General features: G+C 46.4%; 1 protein-coding gene across 1 annotated transcript in view; it reads left to right on the plus strand.

Moving 5' to 3' along the window:
- Erich1 (glutamate rich 1) overlaps nucleotides 1-20,306 on the plus strand; it is a 63,595-nt gene that overhangs the window by 24,133 nt on the left and 19,156 nt on the right. The window contains exon 3 of the mRNA XM_032918980.1: nucleotides 2,146-2,280. Within this exon, the coding sequence (XP_032774871.1) occupies nucleotides 2,146-2,280 (135 nt within the window). The remainder of the gene's footprint in view (nucleotides 1-2,145; nucleotides 2,281-20,306) is intronic.

Consider the following 20,306-nt stretch of genomic DNA (forward strand, 5'->3'; position numbering starts at 1 on the left):
AAAGGTCGGACACCCACTTTCGGAAGCGTAAACATCACAGCAGACCGTATTCAAAAGACTATGGAAAATTAGAACCAAACATTAAGATAGATGATCTGGTTACCTTCACTCGCAGATGAGCAAACCGGGGCCCAAAGTCATAGTCTCTCATCTTTCCTGAACGTCCCCAGCTGTGACGTCACGGGCAGCTTAGAAGCCCATCTATAGAGTCAGCATGCGGTCCCCAACCAGAGGACCATCTCCGTGGCTCGCTCCCCTTCCGTGCTCTCATGCTTCACTCCCATGTTACTTCCTGCACCCATATCCCAGTAATTAAGTGAACAATGGCATTTCTAAGTTCTATTTAACTTTCCTATTAAGAAAGATTTAACGGTTAAAAGCCTCCAAAAATACTCCGTGAAAAAAAAAAGATCAAATGTTGACGTTGCGCGGCAGGAAGAGTGTTCATAGAAGCCTATCTCCATCTGCCCTGGATTCTAGCAGGGAATGGTGTACTCATTAATCAACTGTGCGAATCAAATTAACAGAAGAAGCAGAATTCTGGCAACATCCTGAATACTTAGCCTCCAGAGACTGAGATATATCAACGGCAGGGAACTAGCAAAGGTTTCGTGGGGTTTTTTTTCCATGTTTAACTATCTTAAAAGCATGTCTGTCTTTGCTGTGATTTTCTTGAGTCCCGGTCATTGCTGGTTTAAAATAAAATGTCAGTTGTCAGCTTAAAATAAAAATCCTAGTTGCCCTGCGCAAGACTAGTGGAGATAGCCAAGTGCGTGAGAGTCGCTTCAACATGGTGTAAATGAAAGTTAAAAGCGAAGAGGATTGGTAGGAGATGTGGAGGAATGTGGGAGAAAAGATCCTTCCTCTGGCGTGTACATATAAAAATCACAAGAAGCAGTTCGGACTTTTCAAACCAGCGGTTCCATTCCCAAGAAGGTGTCAGAAGAAACTGAATGGCCAAGCGTGCAAAAGGATCCACAGCGAGGGTGGAGTTATGGTTCCGATGTAAAATACACAGGTCACGTGTCTGCACACTTGATCATGGTCTGATGTCCGGGGCCCCGTGGAGGCTTTAAGGCGCTGGGCAGATGGAGAACGTAGATCTCTGGACCACAGGTCTTGACGTCTGTAGCCTGGCTTCTCTTTCTGTCCTATTCGTGGTTCTTGCTCTGTGGAAATGTTTACACACAGCCTTACTTCCCTGCTTCCACAGCCATGAGCAACTCTTGTGCCTTTCCAGCCATTATGGGCTGCACCTCTTAACTGTGAACCAAAAGAAAGACTTCTTGTTTAAGACACCCGTCAGGTGCCCAAGCACAAGTCACAGCCACCAATCATAACAGTGACCATTCAGAGCCACCGCCCACATGCAGGATTTAGGATAAAAGATAAATAACAGTTGTCCGTGGATAGAATATTTCGTACTATTAAAAGAGTATGCTGGCTAAAATCCTATACACTGTGTTGCACTATTTCATATCACACTTAATTTTAAGTGCTCATGTAACACATGTGAATTGTGTTTTGCATGATGTTAGAAGGATATTATATGCGTATGTATAATATGCACATGTTCTTGTGACTTAGAGTGCCTGTGTGCACAGTTGATCTGAAAGCGTGTCCAGGTCTGTGTCTATGAATGGCCGTGTCTATAGATTTGTGGGCACATCTGTTCTAAGTGTGAGGAAAATTTGTCCACCCTCTCTGTACATGTTACAGACGTGGAGACAGAGTTAAGGAGGAGCTAGGTACAAAAAAATTGTTGGAAGATTGATGTTATGATAACAAAGCATATGCTGTATGCACTGTTTATATTTTCTGTTTCATTGTCATGAATTCATTATATTTTATATCACCTTACAAAAGCTCCCAAGTTTCCCTTTTGACTAACTCAATGTGAACGTTAAGTAATTGTAGATGGCTCGCTGGTCACGACTGGTCAAGCAGCCGACTTGCTTTCCTGACAAGATACTTGGCGTTTTGATTTCAGCGTTTATGACACTGATCTGGTTTTATTCAGTTACTTGATTTCTTGTCTTCCCTGAATTTTATCGGAGACACGACGCTAATATAATCAGGACCAATAACTGTCCGCTCGTATCATGTAATATTTACTAGTGCCTGCTGTGTCCCCTCTCCTTACAGCTGGTGACATTAAGATCCAACCTGAGCGTCGCCTCTACACCGTGAGTCTGCCTCCTCCAGGGTATATCCCTTGTTTGCCAGAACCGACCAGCTGTGCGGATTCCGAAAACGCCTCCAGCGGGGGTGACACAGAAGGTAAAAAGTCTGGGCAGGGGGAATGGAGCCTGTCTCCAGCACGACTTTCTCTATTGCAGCAGTTTTCAGTCTTGTAAATTAGCCTCTAAACTGATCATTTGATGGGTACGGGTAAGCATGGTATTGTATACCCAGTCATATACGGGGCTGTTAGGTATTTCCCAGCCATTAACGATGATTACAAACTCGGAATAATAGAGGAGAGCTTAATGGCTTGGGTAAGGTTATGCACTCATTTGTTGCATGTGCGGTCTGGACTAGAGTGCTCCCCAGTGCTGTGCAGTCTGGACTAGAGTGCACCATGGTGCTGTGCTGGTCTGCACTAGAGTGCTCCACAGTGCTGTGCTGGTCTGCACTAGAGTGCTCCACAGTGCTGTGCTGGTCTGCACTAGAGTGCTCCACAGTGCTGTGCTGGTCTGCACTAGAGTCCACCACAGTGCTGGTCCTGGTCTGCACATAGAGTGCTCCACAGTGCTGTGCTGGTCTGCACTAGAGTGCTCCACAATGCTGTGCTGGTCTGCCTAGAGTGCTCTGCAGTGCTGGTCCTGGTCTGCACTAGAGTGCTCTGCAGTGCTGTGCTGGTCTGCACTAGAGTGCTCCACAGTGCTGGCATTGGTCTGCACTAGAGTGCTCCACAGTGCTGTGCTGGTCTGTGCTAGAGTGCTCCACAATGCTGTGCTGGTCTGCACTAGAGTCCACCACAGTGCTGGTCCTGGTCTGCACTAGAGTGCTCCACAGTGCTGTGCTGGTCTGCACTAGAGTGTTCCACAGTGCTGTGCTGGTCTGCACTAGAGTGCTCCACAGTGCTGTGCTGGTCTTGCTTTAATAGAACTTGTGCCGTGATTTTTCTAAGCTTCTCAAATTTTCTAAAAACTATAAAATCAAGGAATTAATATATTTTTATATCTCTTGAGAAAAGATTAGCCTATTATAATTGTGTTTATTGTTGAATGTCTTCTTGAAAGGGAGCTTGCTATCTAATGCAGTTCACATTGGGTAGAAGTGTTAGTGGTTCCAAATGTTATGTGTTTATCTTAAAATTGAAACGGTTGCTTTTCCCTTTGCATATTCAATTTGAAAACTTTTTAAAGAGAAACTTATAATCTTTAAATAAAGATTCCCTCATCCTAGGATGATTCCTATCAAGTATAAATTAAGAAAGTCTACATTCTAAATCTTAGTTAATTTGACTGTCAAGAAATTGTGGTTTTTCTAGCACATTCATCTTTCTGGTTTCCTAATTAAAAAATCAGAATCACTTAGGAGCTGGAATAACTTAGGAATCATATAGTCATTGTTTCAAGTTCTGTCGAAAGTCTTTGAAATATTATCAGATAAGTAATTTATTTAGGAAATTTAAATATGTGCTTATGAAGACTGATTATTTTGGTGAATATATGTCATTGTGTGTCAGAAACCACCCCTGACAGTCAGGTCCTGAGGTGGGACATAGCATAGGAAGAAGGCCAGAGGCCAATGACCTCTGGCCTAGTAACTCTCCCTGTTCTGAGGGCCAAATGCTGCTGACTTGGCAATTTCACAGAGAAAGAAAAAGAAAGTCAGGCTTGCTCTCTCTCTCTCTCTCTCTCTCTCTCTCTCTCTCTCTCTCTCTCTCTCTCACACACACACACACACACACACACACACACACACACACTGGGCCAAACCACCTATTTCATCAATTTCATACATGCACACACATACTTATATACATATATCTATAAATGTATGTATAGACATACACAGACAGACATGTATACATATAGACAGACAGAATGTACATATATGTATATATTTATACGGAGGATGGAGCAGAGTACCAAAAGCTATACTTTATTTCTTCTCTCAGCTTTTATACCTTCTTAGACAATTCTTTATAAAATCACCTCATAGATAAAATGTTACACAAAAGTGGAGCTACAGGAAGATGTCGATAGTAAGTTCAAAGCAGTGTTTCACTCTATAAGCTCATTATAAGTTCATAGCAACAGTTTTGCACAGCCTTGCTTTATCATAGTGCACACTTGCCATAGCCTTTCCTGGATGGCTTCTGTCAATTGTGAACTTAATGTGTTTCATCAGAAAGGGTTCCTGGGTTTATCCATGTGCTGATGTGCTCTTATGTCCAGTTGGTTCTCATTTGTGCACCTCTGTATACAGTTCATTTGCTTGCGTGACTCCAACAGAGGCATTTCATTCTGGGCAGTTGACTCAGGTCTGTTCTTGTAGTAGGCTGTCCTGTGCCTCCACACTCATTCACATGCCATGGCATCAACTTGGCTCTCCTTCTCCCGCTGCTGTGTGCTTGGCTCTCACATGCCATCACATGCATCATTCACATATCACAGAATCAGTTCCCACCCACTCCCTGTGTACATGCAGTTCTCACACATCGCATCTTTATAAAGTTTGCCATTGTTTTGTAATGCTGAGGTCAGTTGTCACTCACTCGTGAGGTTTTACAGGCATTTGGTTCTCACATGCTGCTGTTACATAACATAACGTTGCTCACATATGTTTCTAACAGTGTTCACACGTGTACTGCTATATTGTAGTCACCGTTATATAACAGTGTTCACGCATGTACCACTATACATAGTCGCTGTTACATACTGATATTTACACATGTAGCACTATATGTAGTCTGTTGCATGTGAATATTTTTATTCTCACCCTGCTGTATCCAGTGGGCTCCATTGCTGATATTCCTGCAGGCAACCTACCACAAAGAACTGTGTTGGTTAAGAGAGCCTCACTTTGCTGTAAACACGAAGTCCATGCTTCCTAACTGTGCTAGGGTAAAACTCTTTCAGGAATTAGGAACACATAGACCAAGTTGGCAAATATCTCTTTTTCCTAAGGTTTCTCTGTGTGGTTAAGTGTCCCTGGACTCTCGAATAGTTATCCTCTTCCTGTGGCTGGCCCACAGCTCTTGCCACCTCCTCCAGGCAGGCTGCCGGGGACTATTGCGGCCGAGTGAAAACAGAGCTGAATTGAGTTCTGAAGTCCAGGCATTAGCTGGGGTCAGACTCACAGTTTACTCTCCTCAGACTCCCCAGTGCTAGGGAGGATGCACTACCTCCCATGCCCAGCCCTCTGCCCGTTCCCTGATGGGACCTCCTCTTTCCTAAGTGCACCCTTATCTTGACACCTGGGACTGCCTATGGAGGATCTGCCAGAGACTGGCCTGCCGCTGTCTGCCTCCCACACAGGACCCTGCTGGAGGCCTGTTAGCCTATTCATGAGTCAACATAAGCTAAAAACATCTCTCCAGTTTCTCAGGATGCCTTTGAACAGCTTGTAGATATAATTCAGCTGGGAAGTTGATATCTCAACTTTGAATACTTATAACTTATACCCAAATGTTTTGATTTTTTTCTATCAACTTATTGAAGTATGCTTTTCATTATAAATTCCATAAAATAAGCATTTAATGACATTCGAAATGATAGGGTTGGGGAAAATGTAACCACCCCCACTGTTTGCTCATGTTGACTGTGTCTGTTCGCCATAAAACAAGAACAGCAGGGGTCCTGGCCTGCATTGCACCAGGCTGGGGTGAGATTGAGCAAATCCTGCACCCCAAAACTGGATTCAGTTAATAAGTACGGAATCCTCGCTATTCTTCAGGTAGTGGGCCATGCACTGGGGAGAAAGGATGAAGGGTCTAGCCCCAGGCTAGTGGAGCACAGGCTTGACAGACCTGAAGATGAGTTGGTGTAGTAAGTGTTGTTTACTGTGGCCTAACCCAAGACTTCCGTTAGTGTCCCATGGGCACAGGGACATGAGATGTGTAAGAATTCCAGGCATGGGTTTCTTATATTAACCACCAGACTTGCTGCCCTTTCCTGAGACTGCAGCTCTTCTCCAAGTCTGGAGGAATCCCCAGCTGGCAGATGCAGAGCCCAGAACCCTCAGCTCTTTCCGGTGTAAGGCATAGAGACATCTGAGAGGAGTGAGGGGGAGTTCCTAGACGCCCCCCCTCAGTTGTCACTTTATGCAAAGAAAGCATGGGGGTTGAGAATGGAACCGGGTTTGCTTGCCCCTGCTGTTCTCAGAAACTGTCTCAGTTGTTGTCTTTGATTTTGATTTAGTAGGACGGACGAATGGATGGATGGACAGACAGACTGACTGACTGACTGACTGACTGACTGACTGACTGATAGTAACTTGAGACAGGACTAGCGTTGACTGCCGCAGTGTACCAGTCCCTCACCAACTGCTCCCCACATGTCTGCACTCAGGGTTCTGCCCAGCCCCGTAAGTGGAAGTGGAAGCTTAGACCAACCGCTCAGCAGCACCCAGCCCACCAACAGCAGAAAGTCTGGTGTTTATGTCTATGTCTGGAATCCTTATGTGTCTCACGTACCCCTGAATTCTTCAGCTGGGCCACGGCAAGAGGCACTTACCACATCACAGCATCTTCAGATCTGTCAGCTCTGTGCTCCAATATGTGTTTTATCCCTGTCCCTAATGCATGGCCGACCCCCCGATGAGTAGTGGGAATTCAGTACTGATTAAGGGATCTGTTCGTTCACAGTGAAGACAGAGATATGCTCAGAAGACAGGATGTGGAACCAAGACCCGCACACAGTCCTCCGCCTCACTCCACAGTCTCGTTTGTTTCATTGTTTGGGGTAATCTCTGGATGTAACAAATGCAGACTTGCAGCTACTTAGCAACAAACAGAAATAATAGAAACATGTGAGGGAAGGCACATTTGTTAAGCCGACATTTTTAAAGGTAAAATGGGGTCGGTCCATGCCCTCCCCATCTATGTGGGTTAAATAAAATATAGTCCTAGGTAAAGAGAGACTCCTCCCCTCCCCCAGGCTCCATTCCTATTCCTGTGCATTCATGGTGCATGTTAACTCCCAAAGCTAGTCAGCCACTGGGCAGTGTCGAACAGAAAGCCATCTATAAACTCAACCAAGAGGGCCTTTCCTTTTGGCAAACTTTCCCTAGCAACTCTTTAGTGTACTAGTTACTTGTTCGCATTGGCGCATCCGTAGGGTGCTGCCCTACAAGAAGTTATATGATCTGTTACAGTAGTAAAATTCCTTTGCGACGCCTGGGGTCATAAATAATGTTTATCCTCAGAACACACTGATCACGGTCACACGGGAGAGGCAGTTACAGGATTCTGGGGTTTCAGATGTCACCTAGTGGAAATACCAGAAGAGAGAGGAGCTACTGACTAAAGACTGACACGCCCTCCCTGTGGTCAGAAAGCTGGTCCCTGAGCAGGTAGAACGACACAGAAATAACCAGTAAATTTTTAGAAAAAAATATCCCAAGTCCTCAGCGTATCCTCTCCCGGGTTCCTGAGTAATGCACCAGCCAGTGGCGTACTTGAGAAGAGCAGCTTGCTGGTCTGGAGAGTTCAGTTCCAGGGAATCGGGAATCTAATCATTCAGCGCATTAGGTTCTAGAAGTGATCGGGTCTGATCATAGAACATGTGGAGCAAGTGTGTATTACTACGACATAAAAGCGGTGTCTTAGAATCTCATTCTCATATGCACAGGTCATTCTAGGTTGACGACACACAGAGAAGCCTTAGAGAGATGACACAGTAAAGTGCTTGTTGTACAAGCACAAAGACCTGAGTTCCCTCCCAGAATCTATGCTGACAAGTTAGGCAGGGATATAAGTTTGTAGTCCCAGCCCTGGGCAGACGAGGACAGGAGAACCCCAGCAGCTGGGTGTCTGGCCAGCTTAGTGGAACCAGTAAGCCCTGGCCAATGAGAGATGCTCGCATCAAACAAGGTGAGCAGCTCCCAAGGAACGATATCCAAGGTGTTCTCTGGCCTATACACACAAGCACACACATATGCACATACAGCTGCATGCATGCACACACATGCACATATATCTGTATGCACACATACACATGCAAATACACATGTGTGCATGCGAGTCCATGGCATGAGTGTTCAGTGTTCATTTTTCTCTTTTGGCGTGAAAAACTATTAAAATCTTATTCTGTAGGCATCGTATGGTCACTGACGTTTATATCTATCAGGTGAAAAGCGTTCAGTGCTAAAAAAATCATTTTTTATAATGAATGATAAAGTAATTTACCTTAAACAATTCTTTAGCATTTCACCATCAAAGATTAAGGCAATTTGCATACCAATGAGGTGTGTGTGCTTATTTATTTTAACCAAGGAAACTAAAGCTGAATGTTTGATGTAGCAGGACACGGTATTTGGCTTTTCTTCTCATCGCTGTCATCCATCACCTGACAAAAGTAACGTCCGGATAAGACTGTTTGGCTCACAGTTTGAGGGAATAGAGGCCATCCCAGCAGTGAAGTATAGCAGCAGGGACTGGAGGCCACTGGTCACATGGCACCCACAGTCAGGAAGCAAAGAGATGTGAGTGCCCTATGAACTTTGACCCTGTGAACTGTACACTGGTGAACTCGGGTAGGTAGCTTGCAGCCTTTCATTGTGCTCGCCCTGGGGGCATTGTTTTCCCAGACCTTTGTTTCGGATAGCTAGCGCTCCATCCCTCTGTCCTTCTCAGATTGTTGAAAGCACTGAGTGTTCTGAGCCCCATCATCCCTTTTTGGAAGTTCAGGGTATTCAGGGTTCTACAGCTAGTCTCTCCATGAAACTCCTTCCCCCTCCCCCCCTCATTACAGTTTTAACATCAGTTTGAAGTTAGCGTTTGAAGTAATGGGCTTCGTTATGGCAACTTCCAACTTCGTACACACTCCACTCTTATTTGTCCTTCTCCCCCACTGCGGCCCCTTGCCCCACCCCCACCCCTCTGTCCCTGAGTTGCCGGTTCCCTTCCCCCCTGCAGTCGTCTCCTACTGATGTCTTGTCACAGGTATTGGGCCAGAGTAAACAACTATTCAGTGCCTCTTGAAGTCTGTGTTGGGGACTGTGCTCAGGCCCTAGTGTCATGAAGCTGGTAGACAGGGCCCTTGCCATCCTGACACTAGTCCTGACTGGGACTCTTCCTATGCCAGCCAGCACCATAGCTGAGTCGTCTAGAAAAGCACTGAGGGCCCGCGTGCAGAGGAGGCTGCCGCCCGCCCACTGAGAGGAAAGAGGCGGCGCACAGGGCGTGGGCGCACGGCTGCTCCCGAAACACCAGCAGATAGAAGCAGGGTCACTGAGACCCCATAACACAGCAGCACCAAGAAGATACCTGATGAGGACAGATAAGCAGGGAGTGGGTCATTTTAGACTAAACTTTCAAGGGCTTTGAAGATTTTGCCTTGGTTTTGTCCTGGACCTGTTTTACCACATGCTTTCTGGAGAATCCAGTGATGGCAGACCCAGATGTGCAGGATGGACATGGTCACTCTGGGAGAAGGGATGGGGGTGCTTCGAAGGCGCTTCTGAAGTGTGAGCCGTCAGGCCTAACAATGCTTCACCAGCTTGAGGTGACAGGGAGGGGCTGAGTGGTACCAGCATCTCTCAGCAGCAACAGCCGACTGCATGGATGGACGGGCTAGAGACTGTTCTTGAGGCTAAGATCCCCAGGGAAGGAACTGACCAGATCCACCTCTGCCCTTCTGAAGAAAGTCTTCATGCTGGTGTCTTTCTAAGTCTCTGGATAAGCTGTCTTAGGGTCTGACGCAGCAACAGCCAGAAGACCTAAGACTTTCAGCATTTAGGGTAGGGCCTGTTGGAAGCCTTATAAATTATCTGGAGCCAGAACATCTACCATTCCATGAATTACGTGACAGACTCTGGTGGTTAAGACCTTCCTATTTCGTCTGGGGACATTGTATCTAGTTTTAGAGGACTGGTCTCCTGACCTGGGGACATTGTATCTAATTGTGGCAGTCGGCCTCCTGACCGGACACCATACTTGGGCTTCTTCCTCCAAGATCATAAGTGTTTGGAAACCTGCTCCTTTCTCTCCTGTTTGGGAGTGTCAGTCACATGTCTCTGTACATATGCGCGCGCGTGCACACACACACACACACACACACACACACACACACACACCCCATGTCAGCCTTGAGCTGTTGACACTCAGTGTAGCAGTCATCCTGACACAGTGACTTCCACCTCAGTATCTGCTCGCCAGCCAATATTGGCATGTACTAGAGCATGGGAACACACTGGGCGATCGGAGGATCCGGCGAGCATGTTCAAGTCCAAAGCGAATCCTCAGGTACCTGACAGCTAGAATGCTGTTTTGTATTTAAAATGTCACTGGGAGCCTAATCACAGTTTTCTTGATAACAGAGACAATACAAGCATTATACGCCAGTCTGGAAAAATGTATTTTGTTTCAAAATTGAAATACTTCATGTCTCTTTTGGAGATTTCTTGTGCTCTCTGGCAGTGATTTAAAACCGTGCAGAACCCTGTTACTGCTTCTGCCAGTTAGCCTTGGGTCACAGTGCTTTGAGGAAGCCGCCGCCTTCCACTATTGAACACGGATGGCTCAGTTTGCTTCCCATGCCCTATATTTGCTACTCGCTTAAGTATCTGAACCCCGGATGGGGCTCTGCAATAGATAGCAACCAGCCTTGACGCCTTGCCTCGTCGCCTTAGAAACAGCTTGTAACCATGCTCCCTAATTTCAGTTCCAGCTCCACAGCGAACCCCCAGGTGTCCAAGGAGCCCGACGTCTTAGGCGCAGGCCATTGCAAATACCACTGGGCGATGTCAGGAGCGTATTCGGCTGGTTGCCGGCACACTTGTCAGCCCGCCGCTTTCCTCACTGTAATCTCCATTTCCCCAGTTAAGTGAAGACTCTGATTAGCAATTTCCCCTTTCTGCTTTCAAATGTTCTCATCTCGTTACCAAGGATGTGTCACTCGGAACAGAGTAAGCTGACAGTCATCTGGGAGGATGGCGAGCTCACGTGGTACCAGAGTCGGCTTCCTGGCCATCATGGCCGAGGCTTTCTATCTGGTCGGATGAGAAGGACACAAGCCCTGCCTGGTGGTGGAGCCAGCCCAGGTCCTAGAACATCGCCAGCATCTGTGCGGAAAGCCATGATTACAAAATACTGAGGCAGACAGCTCGGTTGTGACTAATGAATGGCGGGGGGGTCTTTGGAAGGAGTGCCATTTCTATGTGAGCTAATATTTAGTATCCTTTCCTAAATTAAAAAAAAAATTTAATGATTCTGAACAATGCTAATCAAAGGAAAGTCAAACATAGATGTACAGGAAGTTAAAGGTCATCTTCAGGACAGCAGGCAGATGTCATAGTAAATATTAAATCTCTCTCTGTACATATTAATGTGTACACATAGGTTTCATATAAACCATGCTTTTAATATGTTATAGAGATTTTTTTAACCTTCCTATGTATGTAGCTATCGTTTTCCAAGAATAATAAGATTGATTTGAAGAGACACTTCTTTTAGAACTAGCTTCCCTTTCCCTTGGAACGTCCAGAAGTTTGTGTAGTGCTACACTAGCGCCTTGTGCATGAACACGATTGCATACTCACGTACATCACATCACATTGTACTGTCCGGACAGCTCCTCAAGGCAGAGGCTCTTGGGAATTACTAATTCCAGCCTGTTTTAGGCTTACTGTTGCTGTGATGAGACACTAGGACCAAAGCAACTTGGGGAGGAAAGGGTTTAATTGGCTTACACTTCCACATCATAGGCCATCACTGAAGGAAGTCAGGACAGGAACTCACACAGGACAGGAACCTGGAGGCAGGAGCTGATGCAGAGGCCATGGAGGGGTGCTGCTTACTGGCTTGCTCCCCATGGCTTGCTCAGCCCGATATTAGAAAACCAAGCACCACCAGCCCAGGAATGGGACCACTCACAGTGGGCCGAGCCCTCCCACGTCGGTCAGTAATTAGGAAAATGCCTTACGGCTGGGTCTCATGGGGGCGTTTTCTCAGTTGAGATGCCCTCCTTTCAGACGGTTCTTACTTATGTCAAGTTGTCATAAAGTCAGTTAGGACACAGTTTCAAGGCGTATCAACAGAGTCTTATTTTTACACTAGGTAGTGCGTGTGTGTGTGTGTGTGTGTGTGTGTGTGAGAGAGAGAGAGAGAGAGAGAGAGAGAGAGAGTGTGAGAGAGAGAGAGAGAGAGAGAGAGAGAGGTTCCTCCTTCCACCACATGGATTTCAGGGATCAAACTGAAGCCACTGGGCCAAGTGGCCAGGATGCCTACCAGCTGAGCTCTCCGAAGATATTTCACAGAGTCTTCTAGACCACCGCCCCCATTTACACTCTTAAGATTGGCCTAACCATTTTTAACCTCGGAAGCTTTAGCCAATTGTTTGGATGACATGTCTTTTACATTTTCATGTCGGAAAATTATCCATTAGGGAATTTTTTTTCTAAGCCTAAAACTAGAACATGCAGATTCGAGTATAAAGATAGGCCTTTCAATACTCGTCCCTCACTTGGTAGAACTGTTTAGGAAGGATTAGGAGGCGTGGCCTTGGTAGAGGAGGTGTGTCACCAGGGATGGGCTTTGAGGTTTTAAAAGACTCCCATCATCCCCAGCCCCCACCCCACCCCAAACATGGTGCATGTGGAGAGTTGACAACTTTGTATGGTTGGTTCTCTCCTTCCACGTGGGTTCTGGGGCTCAAACATAGGTGGTCAGGCTTGATGGCAAACTCATTATCCACTGAGTCATCTTGCCAGCCCCATGTGTTATTCCTATAAATTGTCCATGACATAGGAAAACACTTCCAGGAAATACACCAGGAAAGTATATGGCAGCTGTTAGCAACATGGACATGGTGCAGAAGCAGGGTGTGAGGATTGCTCAAGATTCTGAAGTGCGGTGAAAAAGGAGAGAAATATGCTGATCTGTGAGCTTGGAATATCAACTCCATTGTCTTCTCGTGCCCAGCCACTTCTTACTTTCATTAAAAACCTGTGCCTGTAAATTATCAGCTGCCCTGAGTTTGCCCAGATGACTGTACAAAGGGCCTTTCAGTCCTCTTCCACCAGGGGGCACTCTTGTACTCCTTCGGCCATGGCTCCTGGGACTTAGAAACTCCTGACTAAGAATAGTAAGCTTAAGTTGACTCTCAACTCAGAAGTTTGTGGAGTTCAAGTGATAGAAGAATAATTTTACAAGATTTCTGTTTCCAAAACTTTCCAGAGAAATGGACTCCGTGGGTCTGTAGTTGCCATGCCTCACCCACTGGACGTCTCAGCCGAGGAATCCTGGACGTCACTGTGTTCTCTTGGGTTGTGGAAGCTACCAGCTATGTGACCTGTGATACAGATTAACTAATTGATGGCTCAGGGACTCCTAGTCAGAACGAAGAGGAAGAACCAGTGTTCTGATTCCAGTTCACGCTAGTCCTTTTCAATGGTTAGGAAGCCTAAGTAAGAGAGAGCTATTTGGACGACGGACACCAGTGATTGACGCCCAGTCCATCCGAATGAACTCGACTGTGCTACTTTGGGCTCTAGAAGGTGTTGGCTCGTGTTTACAAGAACAAACGAGTAGATGCCGCAGTTGGCTTTCCAGATACAAGGAATTCTGCCGTGTGTTCTTTATCTCTGCCTCATCTAAGATTCAAATCGTTTGGATCAAATGTTGGGATCGCAAAAACACCTTTGATGAGATCCTTCCTGGTAGAGAGCTTAACTGGTCAGAAAAACGACAGACTTTATCAATAATACAGGCCATCCGCTGTGGGAATACAAATAATGACAGATCAACGCGGGAAATTCAGGCAGTTTTCTGAGGGACTTGGATTTTAAGTCCATGCTATAAGAAGAGATTGGGAAGTAAAGAAGAGGAATGGTCTAGGCGTAGGCAGAGAGCAATGCTGTGAGAGATTCTGGTGGGTGTACAGCGAAAACCATTGGCGCGTTCAGCTTGATGCATCACCAAGGCTCCGACTGATCTTCCTTTGCCAAGAGTCCATGGTGCACAAGACTCAGTCCAAAACCATAGTTCTAGAAACGAATCTAAATTCTTCTAATTGTCAATTTTTAAAGTATGCCCATGTGCGTAAGACATGAGATTTGCTTGACAATGTAATATTTAACACCACAGAAGAAAACATACGGACCGTGGCGTAGGCTACATGCCGTGTAGAAGCGTAAAATGCTGCCTTCAAGAAGAACCGTCAAACCATGTGTCCAAGTCAGTGAGGGGCTCCAGACTAAATAACACCAAATGCTAAACTTCAGAAACAAATACCGAAATTTTCTCTCTAGAGAAGTCATTTCTTTTTTTTTTTCTTTTTTTTTTTCTTTTTTTCGGAGCTGGGGACCGAACCCAGGACCTTGCGCTTGCTAGGCAAGTGCTCTACCACTGAGCTAAATCCCCAACCCTGAGAGGTCATTTCTAAGCACCTGGCGAGAAGGTAGCACTCTGTGAGTAGGTGGTGCACAGTCACATTCCAGACAGTTGGTTTTTCCTACAGCAATTTGTTTCTGACCACCCCCCTAAAATTAAAAGACAGAACCTGAGAGTCAGAAAGAAGCACACAGCATGGAGGGCTTTAATGATTAGTCGTTGTCTCCGATAACATAGTTGATTCTGCTTACTCCCAGGAAGAGGGGGAAATGCAACTTGGCAATCTAATAGCTAAGAACAGGAAGATAAAGCATGCTCTAAACATAACAGCTGATTAGCAGCTAACAGCAGCAGAAGAGCCAGTCATATACTCCAAGAAAAACGGGTATGATGGGAGAATCCCGAAGTCGTCCTCCAGAGATGAGAGCAGGTACCTGAGTAATGTAGTATGTTCTGGGTGCAAACATCGCCTCCTGGGTATGGGTTCATTGCTTCCAACGCATCAGCAAGGGACATGGCCAAAATGGTCGCCGGACGGCTTCATACTCAAGAGATGCGACTTGCGTAGGAATTGCTGTGGCCTGGGTCTTTCTTGTTTCAAGCCTGGAGCTCTCTTTGTTTATTCCATATGTTGCCAGTTCCCTTCCTGGGGAATATTTAGACCTCCGTTTGAGTCCTGTGTGGACCAAGCCCTGTGCTGACCTATGCGGAGGTGAACGCCGCCCCAGACTCCCCTGATTAATGTCTTTGGAGACAAAAGAGATAACCTGGTGCGTCCTGCTTTCTTCCTGAACTCAGGAATAGATTTGGTCTGTCTAATTTTATGTCCACTTGGCACAAGCTAGAGTCACCTGAAAGAAGGACACCTCAGTGAGATAATGCCTCCATAAGATCCAGCTGTAGGGGCTGGAGAGATGGCTCAGAGGTTAAGAGCACTGCCTGTTCTTCCCAAGGTCACGAGTTCAATTCCCAGCAACCACATGGTGGCTCAAAACTATCTGTAACAGAATCTGATGCCCTCTTCTGGTGGGTCTGAAGACAGCGACAGGGTAGTAATCTTTTTTTAAAAAGTTTGTTTGTTTGTTTGTTTGTTTGTTTGTTTGTTTTTAATGAAGAAACTGTTTCCTCCCCAACTTGCTCTTTGGTCTTGGTGTTTCATCACAGCAGTAGTGACCCTGACCAAGATGGTCTTCTCTGCTGACGTTCCTCACCCCGCTTCACCTGGCAAGGCCCAGCAGCCCTCGTTGCAACCTCTTCTGAGTTTCTCTTTGTGGAATATTTTGCCCACAAGCCAGGTCTTCTGTTGAGGTCCCTTCTTCCCAGCAGTGCCAAGGCAACAACAAAACTCGCTGGAACCATATCCGATTGTTATCGAGCGTTGGCATTTAAAATCACAACCTTTCTGGTACCCCGTGGGTTCTTTTCATATGATTCAGAAGTAAAATCTGAGTTGAGTTCTGTCCCATAATTCAAGGCTGTTTCAAAGTAAGCCCTGAGGATTGAAATGGTCAGGAGGCTATGACTACTTAAGGTATCTAGTTCCACTCCAGCAGTGTATTCCAAAAGGAGGTGCCAAACAGCAGCTAAGAGAATTTCAACATTACTTTTTTTTTTTAATTATGAAGTCTTGAGAGGTATTTCTTAGCGATGGCAGCTTTTCAAACTTGATGCTTCAGAAATTATAAATAGTCAAACCTCTGCAGTTCCCCCCTGCACATCTTTTATAGCTTTTATTTGTCTTGTGCACGGGGGTCACACTGTGGACCTGTGGAACTTTGAGTGAGCATTTAGATAAAATCCCCTAAGGAGGCAAGCCAAGAGGCCGCCCCACACAGCCCAAGGGCCTGTGTCTCTTAGCAGAAAAGCGGTTCAGGAAAAGGTTCAGTAAGTGATTTACGTGAAGCTTATTCGCTATCCATCTCGACCCGCCTTGCTCTCCCTGTGGCCTTCCTAGCGTCTGAAAAATGAAGTCCTGAATGCTCGCCTTTCTTTCGTGTCTCCTTGAATCCACTGGCAAAGCTTAGGCAGCCACATTAAGGACCAAGAATATTCATCTTGATGGGGACCATTACAGAAAGCCACACCTGGTCAAAATGCAGAGAACATCCGATTGTGGGGTACCTGGCCCCCACACCTGAGACTCAGCACTAGCGTAAGGCATGACCTTACACTGTGTGCTTTTCTGGGAAAGGCTCCAGTGAGATTCTGTGCAGCCAAGGCTCTCAGCTGCCTCGGCGTAGTCACTGCCTCAAACCACTTGTTTATTATCCAGGCAGCAGGAGGAGCTGACCCACTCAGTAGCACAGGGCATCCTGTCCATCTCTGTGTGCAGACAGAAGGTGTGAATTGCCCAGCTCTGTGACCCCTGGTGAATGGTGTGAACGTCTGGTGGCTGGTGACCGATACGCCTTCTGGGGTTTGCTTTACCTGGACAGTTGGTCAGACCAGCTATCTCCATGGTGACGAAGCGTGCAGCTCCCATCTTGGCAGATGGACTAGATTGCAGAGCCCGATAGTACGAGAGCTGGAAGTAGGCTGACCGTAGGGCTGGTGTGCACCGATTGACCAAATTGATCCAAATGCACGGGATAAGCAAACCTCCTGGTTTCATGAGGTCTTCCTTGCATAAGAGCCCCCTTCTATGTGGAATGTGCTGGGCCCATGCTGTCCTTCACCGTCAGTCCATACCTCCCGAGCTCTGAGAGCCCACTGGCAAAAGTCTTCCTTCACAGCTAGGCCGTCACTTGTGGGGCTTTAGCTTGAGAACTCCTGTGAGTGAGAACACCTCTTGATGGGAAAACAGAAGTTGAGACATCGCTGCCTGTCTCATAGAATCATAGAATCCTTGAGATGGTTACCATGGAGTCGACCCTCCATTTCAGCACTCAAAGCAATGACTTTTTTCTTCCTATTCCCGTAAGTTTTTTTTTTATCAAATAGTCTCTTAATCTGTTTTCTGCTACTATAAGGAATGCCAGAGGCTGTGGAACTTATAATGAACAGCCTGGGCTCAGCCTTCCAGGAGTGGGAGGAGCCTGGGCTCAGCCTTCCAGGAGTGGGAGGAGCCTGGGCTCAGCCTTCCAGGAGTGGGAGGAGCCTGGGCTCAGCCTTCCAGGAGTGGGAGGGGTCAGGGCTCATCCCTCCAGGAGTGGGAGGAGCCTGGGCTCAGCCTTCCAGGAGTGGGAGGGGTCAGGGCTCATCCCTCCAGGAGTGGGAGGAGCCTGGACTCATCCTTCCAGAGTGGGAGGAGCCTGGGCTCATCCTTCCAGGAGTGGGAGGAGCCTGGGCTCATCCTTCCAAGAGTGGGAGGGGTCAGGGCTCATCCTTCCAAGAGTGGGAGGGGTCAGGGCTCATCCTTCCAAGAGTGGGAGGGGTCAGGGCTCATCCCTCCAGGAGTGGGAGGAGCCTGGGTTCACCCTCCAGGAGTGGGAGGGATCAGGGATCATCCCTCCAGGAGTGGGAGGAGCCTGGACTCATTCTTCCAGGACTAGGAGGAGTCAGGGCTCATCCTTCCAGGAGTGGGAGGAGTCAGGCTCGTCCATTCACAAAAAGCGGAATTCTCCTGGGCTGATGACCTCTTCCCAAAGGTCCTGCCTCTCTACATCATCATGTTAGGGGTTAAGTTTCCAACACAGAAACTTGCAGGATACATTCACACCACTTGGAGCATCTTTTATTTATAAGCCTATTTCTTTTTTCCTAAGTTTTAAGGTTTTACTAGAAAAACTTATAGATGCTGTCCATATGGTTTTTAAATGATATACATAAGAAGGCTATAATAAGTATACTGTTGTAGTAATTTTATATTTTGGGCCTATACACAGAACTAAGCCAGGCACAGCGGTACGTACCTGTAATCCCAGCAGCATCCAGAAAACAAAGTTAGGAGGATCTCAGGTTCAAGACCTGACAGAGTTGCATAGAACACACTGTGTCAAAAGGCGAGGACACTTGTGTTAACGCTGGGGGCAGTGTGAGGAACTAGGGTGTAAACACAAGACTTCAGCAGTCTAGATATGCACTCTTGCATTGAGCATCACCCCTAGGCCCTAGCTGACACTGTGAATGTGCCTATTTACTGACTCTACCTAGTGCCCCCTTCTTATAATATTCTATGGTTTATTTCACATACACACCTTTCACCAGAGCCTTCTAATGTGGTCTATATTTAGAAATGATAAAGAACGTTGAGACACCCTTCTTCCAGATATGTTCTTCCTCCTACATCTAGAACTGCTACCAAACCCTCAACCGGGGTCAGTTGCCTCTCACAGCAATTCTGGAAGCTCCAGGGAGATTAACTCACAGACGCCCCTGTACATCCTGGCTGTGGGTAGTTTATTAGTGACGTTCTTGTCACCATAACTAAATAACTGGAATTTAAAAGAAGAGAAGTTTCTTTTGGCTTACAGTTAGAGGGCACACAGTCCATCGTGGAGAAAGTATGGTGGCTGGAGTGGGTCAGAATGCGTGGGGCAAGCTTGCAGTGAAGGCTTCTCACGTGGCACCAACCAGGAGACAGAGATCTCTCCCCAAACGCCAGATTAACTCTTAAAGTCCTGCCCTCATGCATACCTCCACCAGTCATATCCCTTAGACCAAAAGCCCCATGACTTCCCAAAACAGTACCACCAACTAGAGAAAAAAAAAATGTTTAAACGTGACCCTGTTGGGGACATTTGGCATTCACACTGTAACAGGCTGGGAGTGCAGTGGCCTCTGTACTCGCCTGGTGGCACGGTGGGTCACTCTCACTTTCGGGGCTGGGTTTGAGACCTCCCAAAGTCACTCTTGCTCATCAGGAGCTGAGCAGCGTCAGTCACTGAGGCAAGCAAGCGCTTAAGGATGAAAATCGATTTCTGTGATGCAGTTTATAAAATGAGGCCTTTTGTCTCTGTTTATTTTATCCTGTCTCCTGCTCTGTTTTTAAACAGTCTTCATGCATCTGATTAATGTGGTTTCTCTTCCGTGTCATTCGCCTGATCATGCTCAGACTAGATGAATGTTTTTATCACCTTGTCACTGTGAGCAAAGCAAGGCAATCGGTTGGCGCAGGAACAGAATCATCTGACCTTAAGTGTGAATTGCAATGGAACCACCGTTGGCTACCACAGGTTTGCTGGCCCAACTTCCCGTCCTCAAAGCCAACTTTGCCAAGAAGGACACTGGAGAGGGGCACTTGTGTATTTAACAGTTTTAATTAGAACTTGCGGAAAGATTCTAAAACTTATTTTTTACCGAGAGAAACCGTCATGTAAAATTTTGCAAATTCTACGAAATAATCCTTCTTTCGTGATAATAAATATTTTCTAATCATTTATTTTATGATGAAACTAACAGGCAAATCTCTACATTCTAGCTAGCACATCATTAATTTTATAGGTTTTACCTGTAAAGTATAAACAAGCAAATAAAACAAATGGCTATAACAAAAAAACCTTCAGAAATACTGGTTTGCCACAGAACCTGATGTGTTGTTGTACTGAGAGGATGAACTCTGGTTTGCAGTCGGCAGGGACAGAGAGCCTCAGCGGGACAGAGGTACAACCGTCTGGTACAAGCTCTGCAAATATTAGTCCACCCAGGACTCACAGAGTGGCTTTGAAGACTTCTGTCTTAGTCAGGGTGAACAGACACCATGACCAAGGCAACTCTTATAAGGACAGCATTTAATTAGGGCTGGCTCACAGGTTCAGAGGTTCAGTCCATCACCATCAAGGCAGGAGCATGACAGCATCCAGGCAGGCATGGTGCAGTAGGAACTGAGAGTTCTACATCTTCATCTGGAGGCCACTAGGAG

The sequence above is a fragment of the Rattus rattus genome, chromosome 13 (genome assembly GCF_011064425.1).
Source record: "Rattus rattus isolate New Zealand chromosome 13, Rrattus_CSIRO_v1, whole genome shotgun sequence".
Lineage (NCBI taxonomy): Eukaryota > Metazoa > Chordata > Mammalia > Rodentia > Muridae > Rattus > Rattus rattus.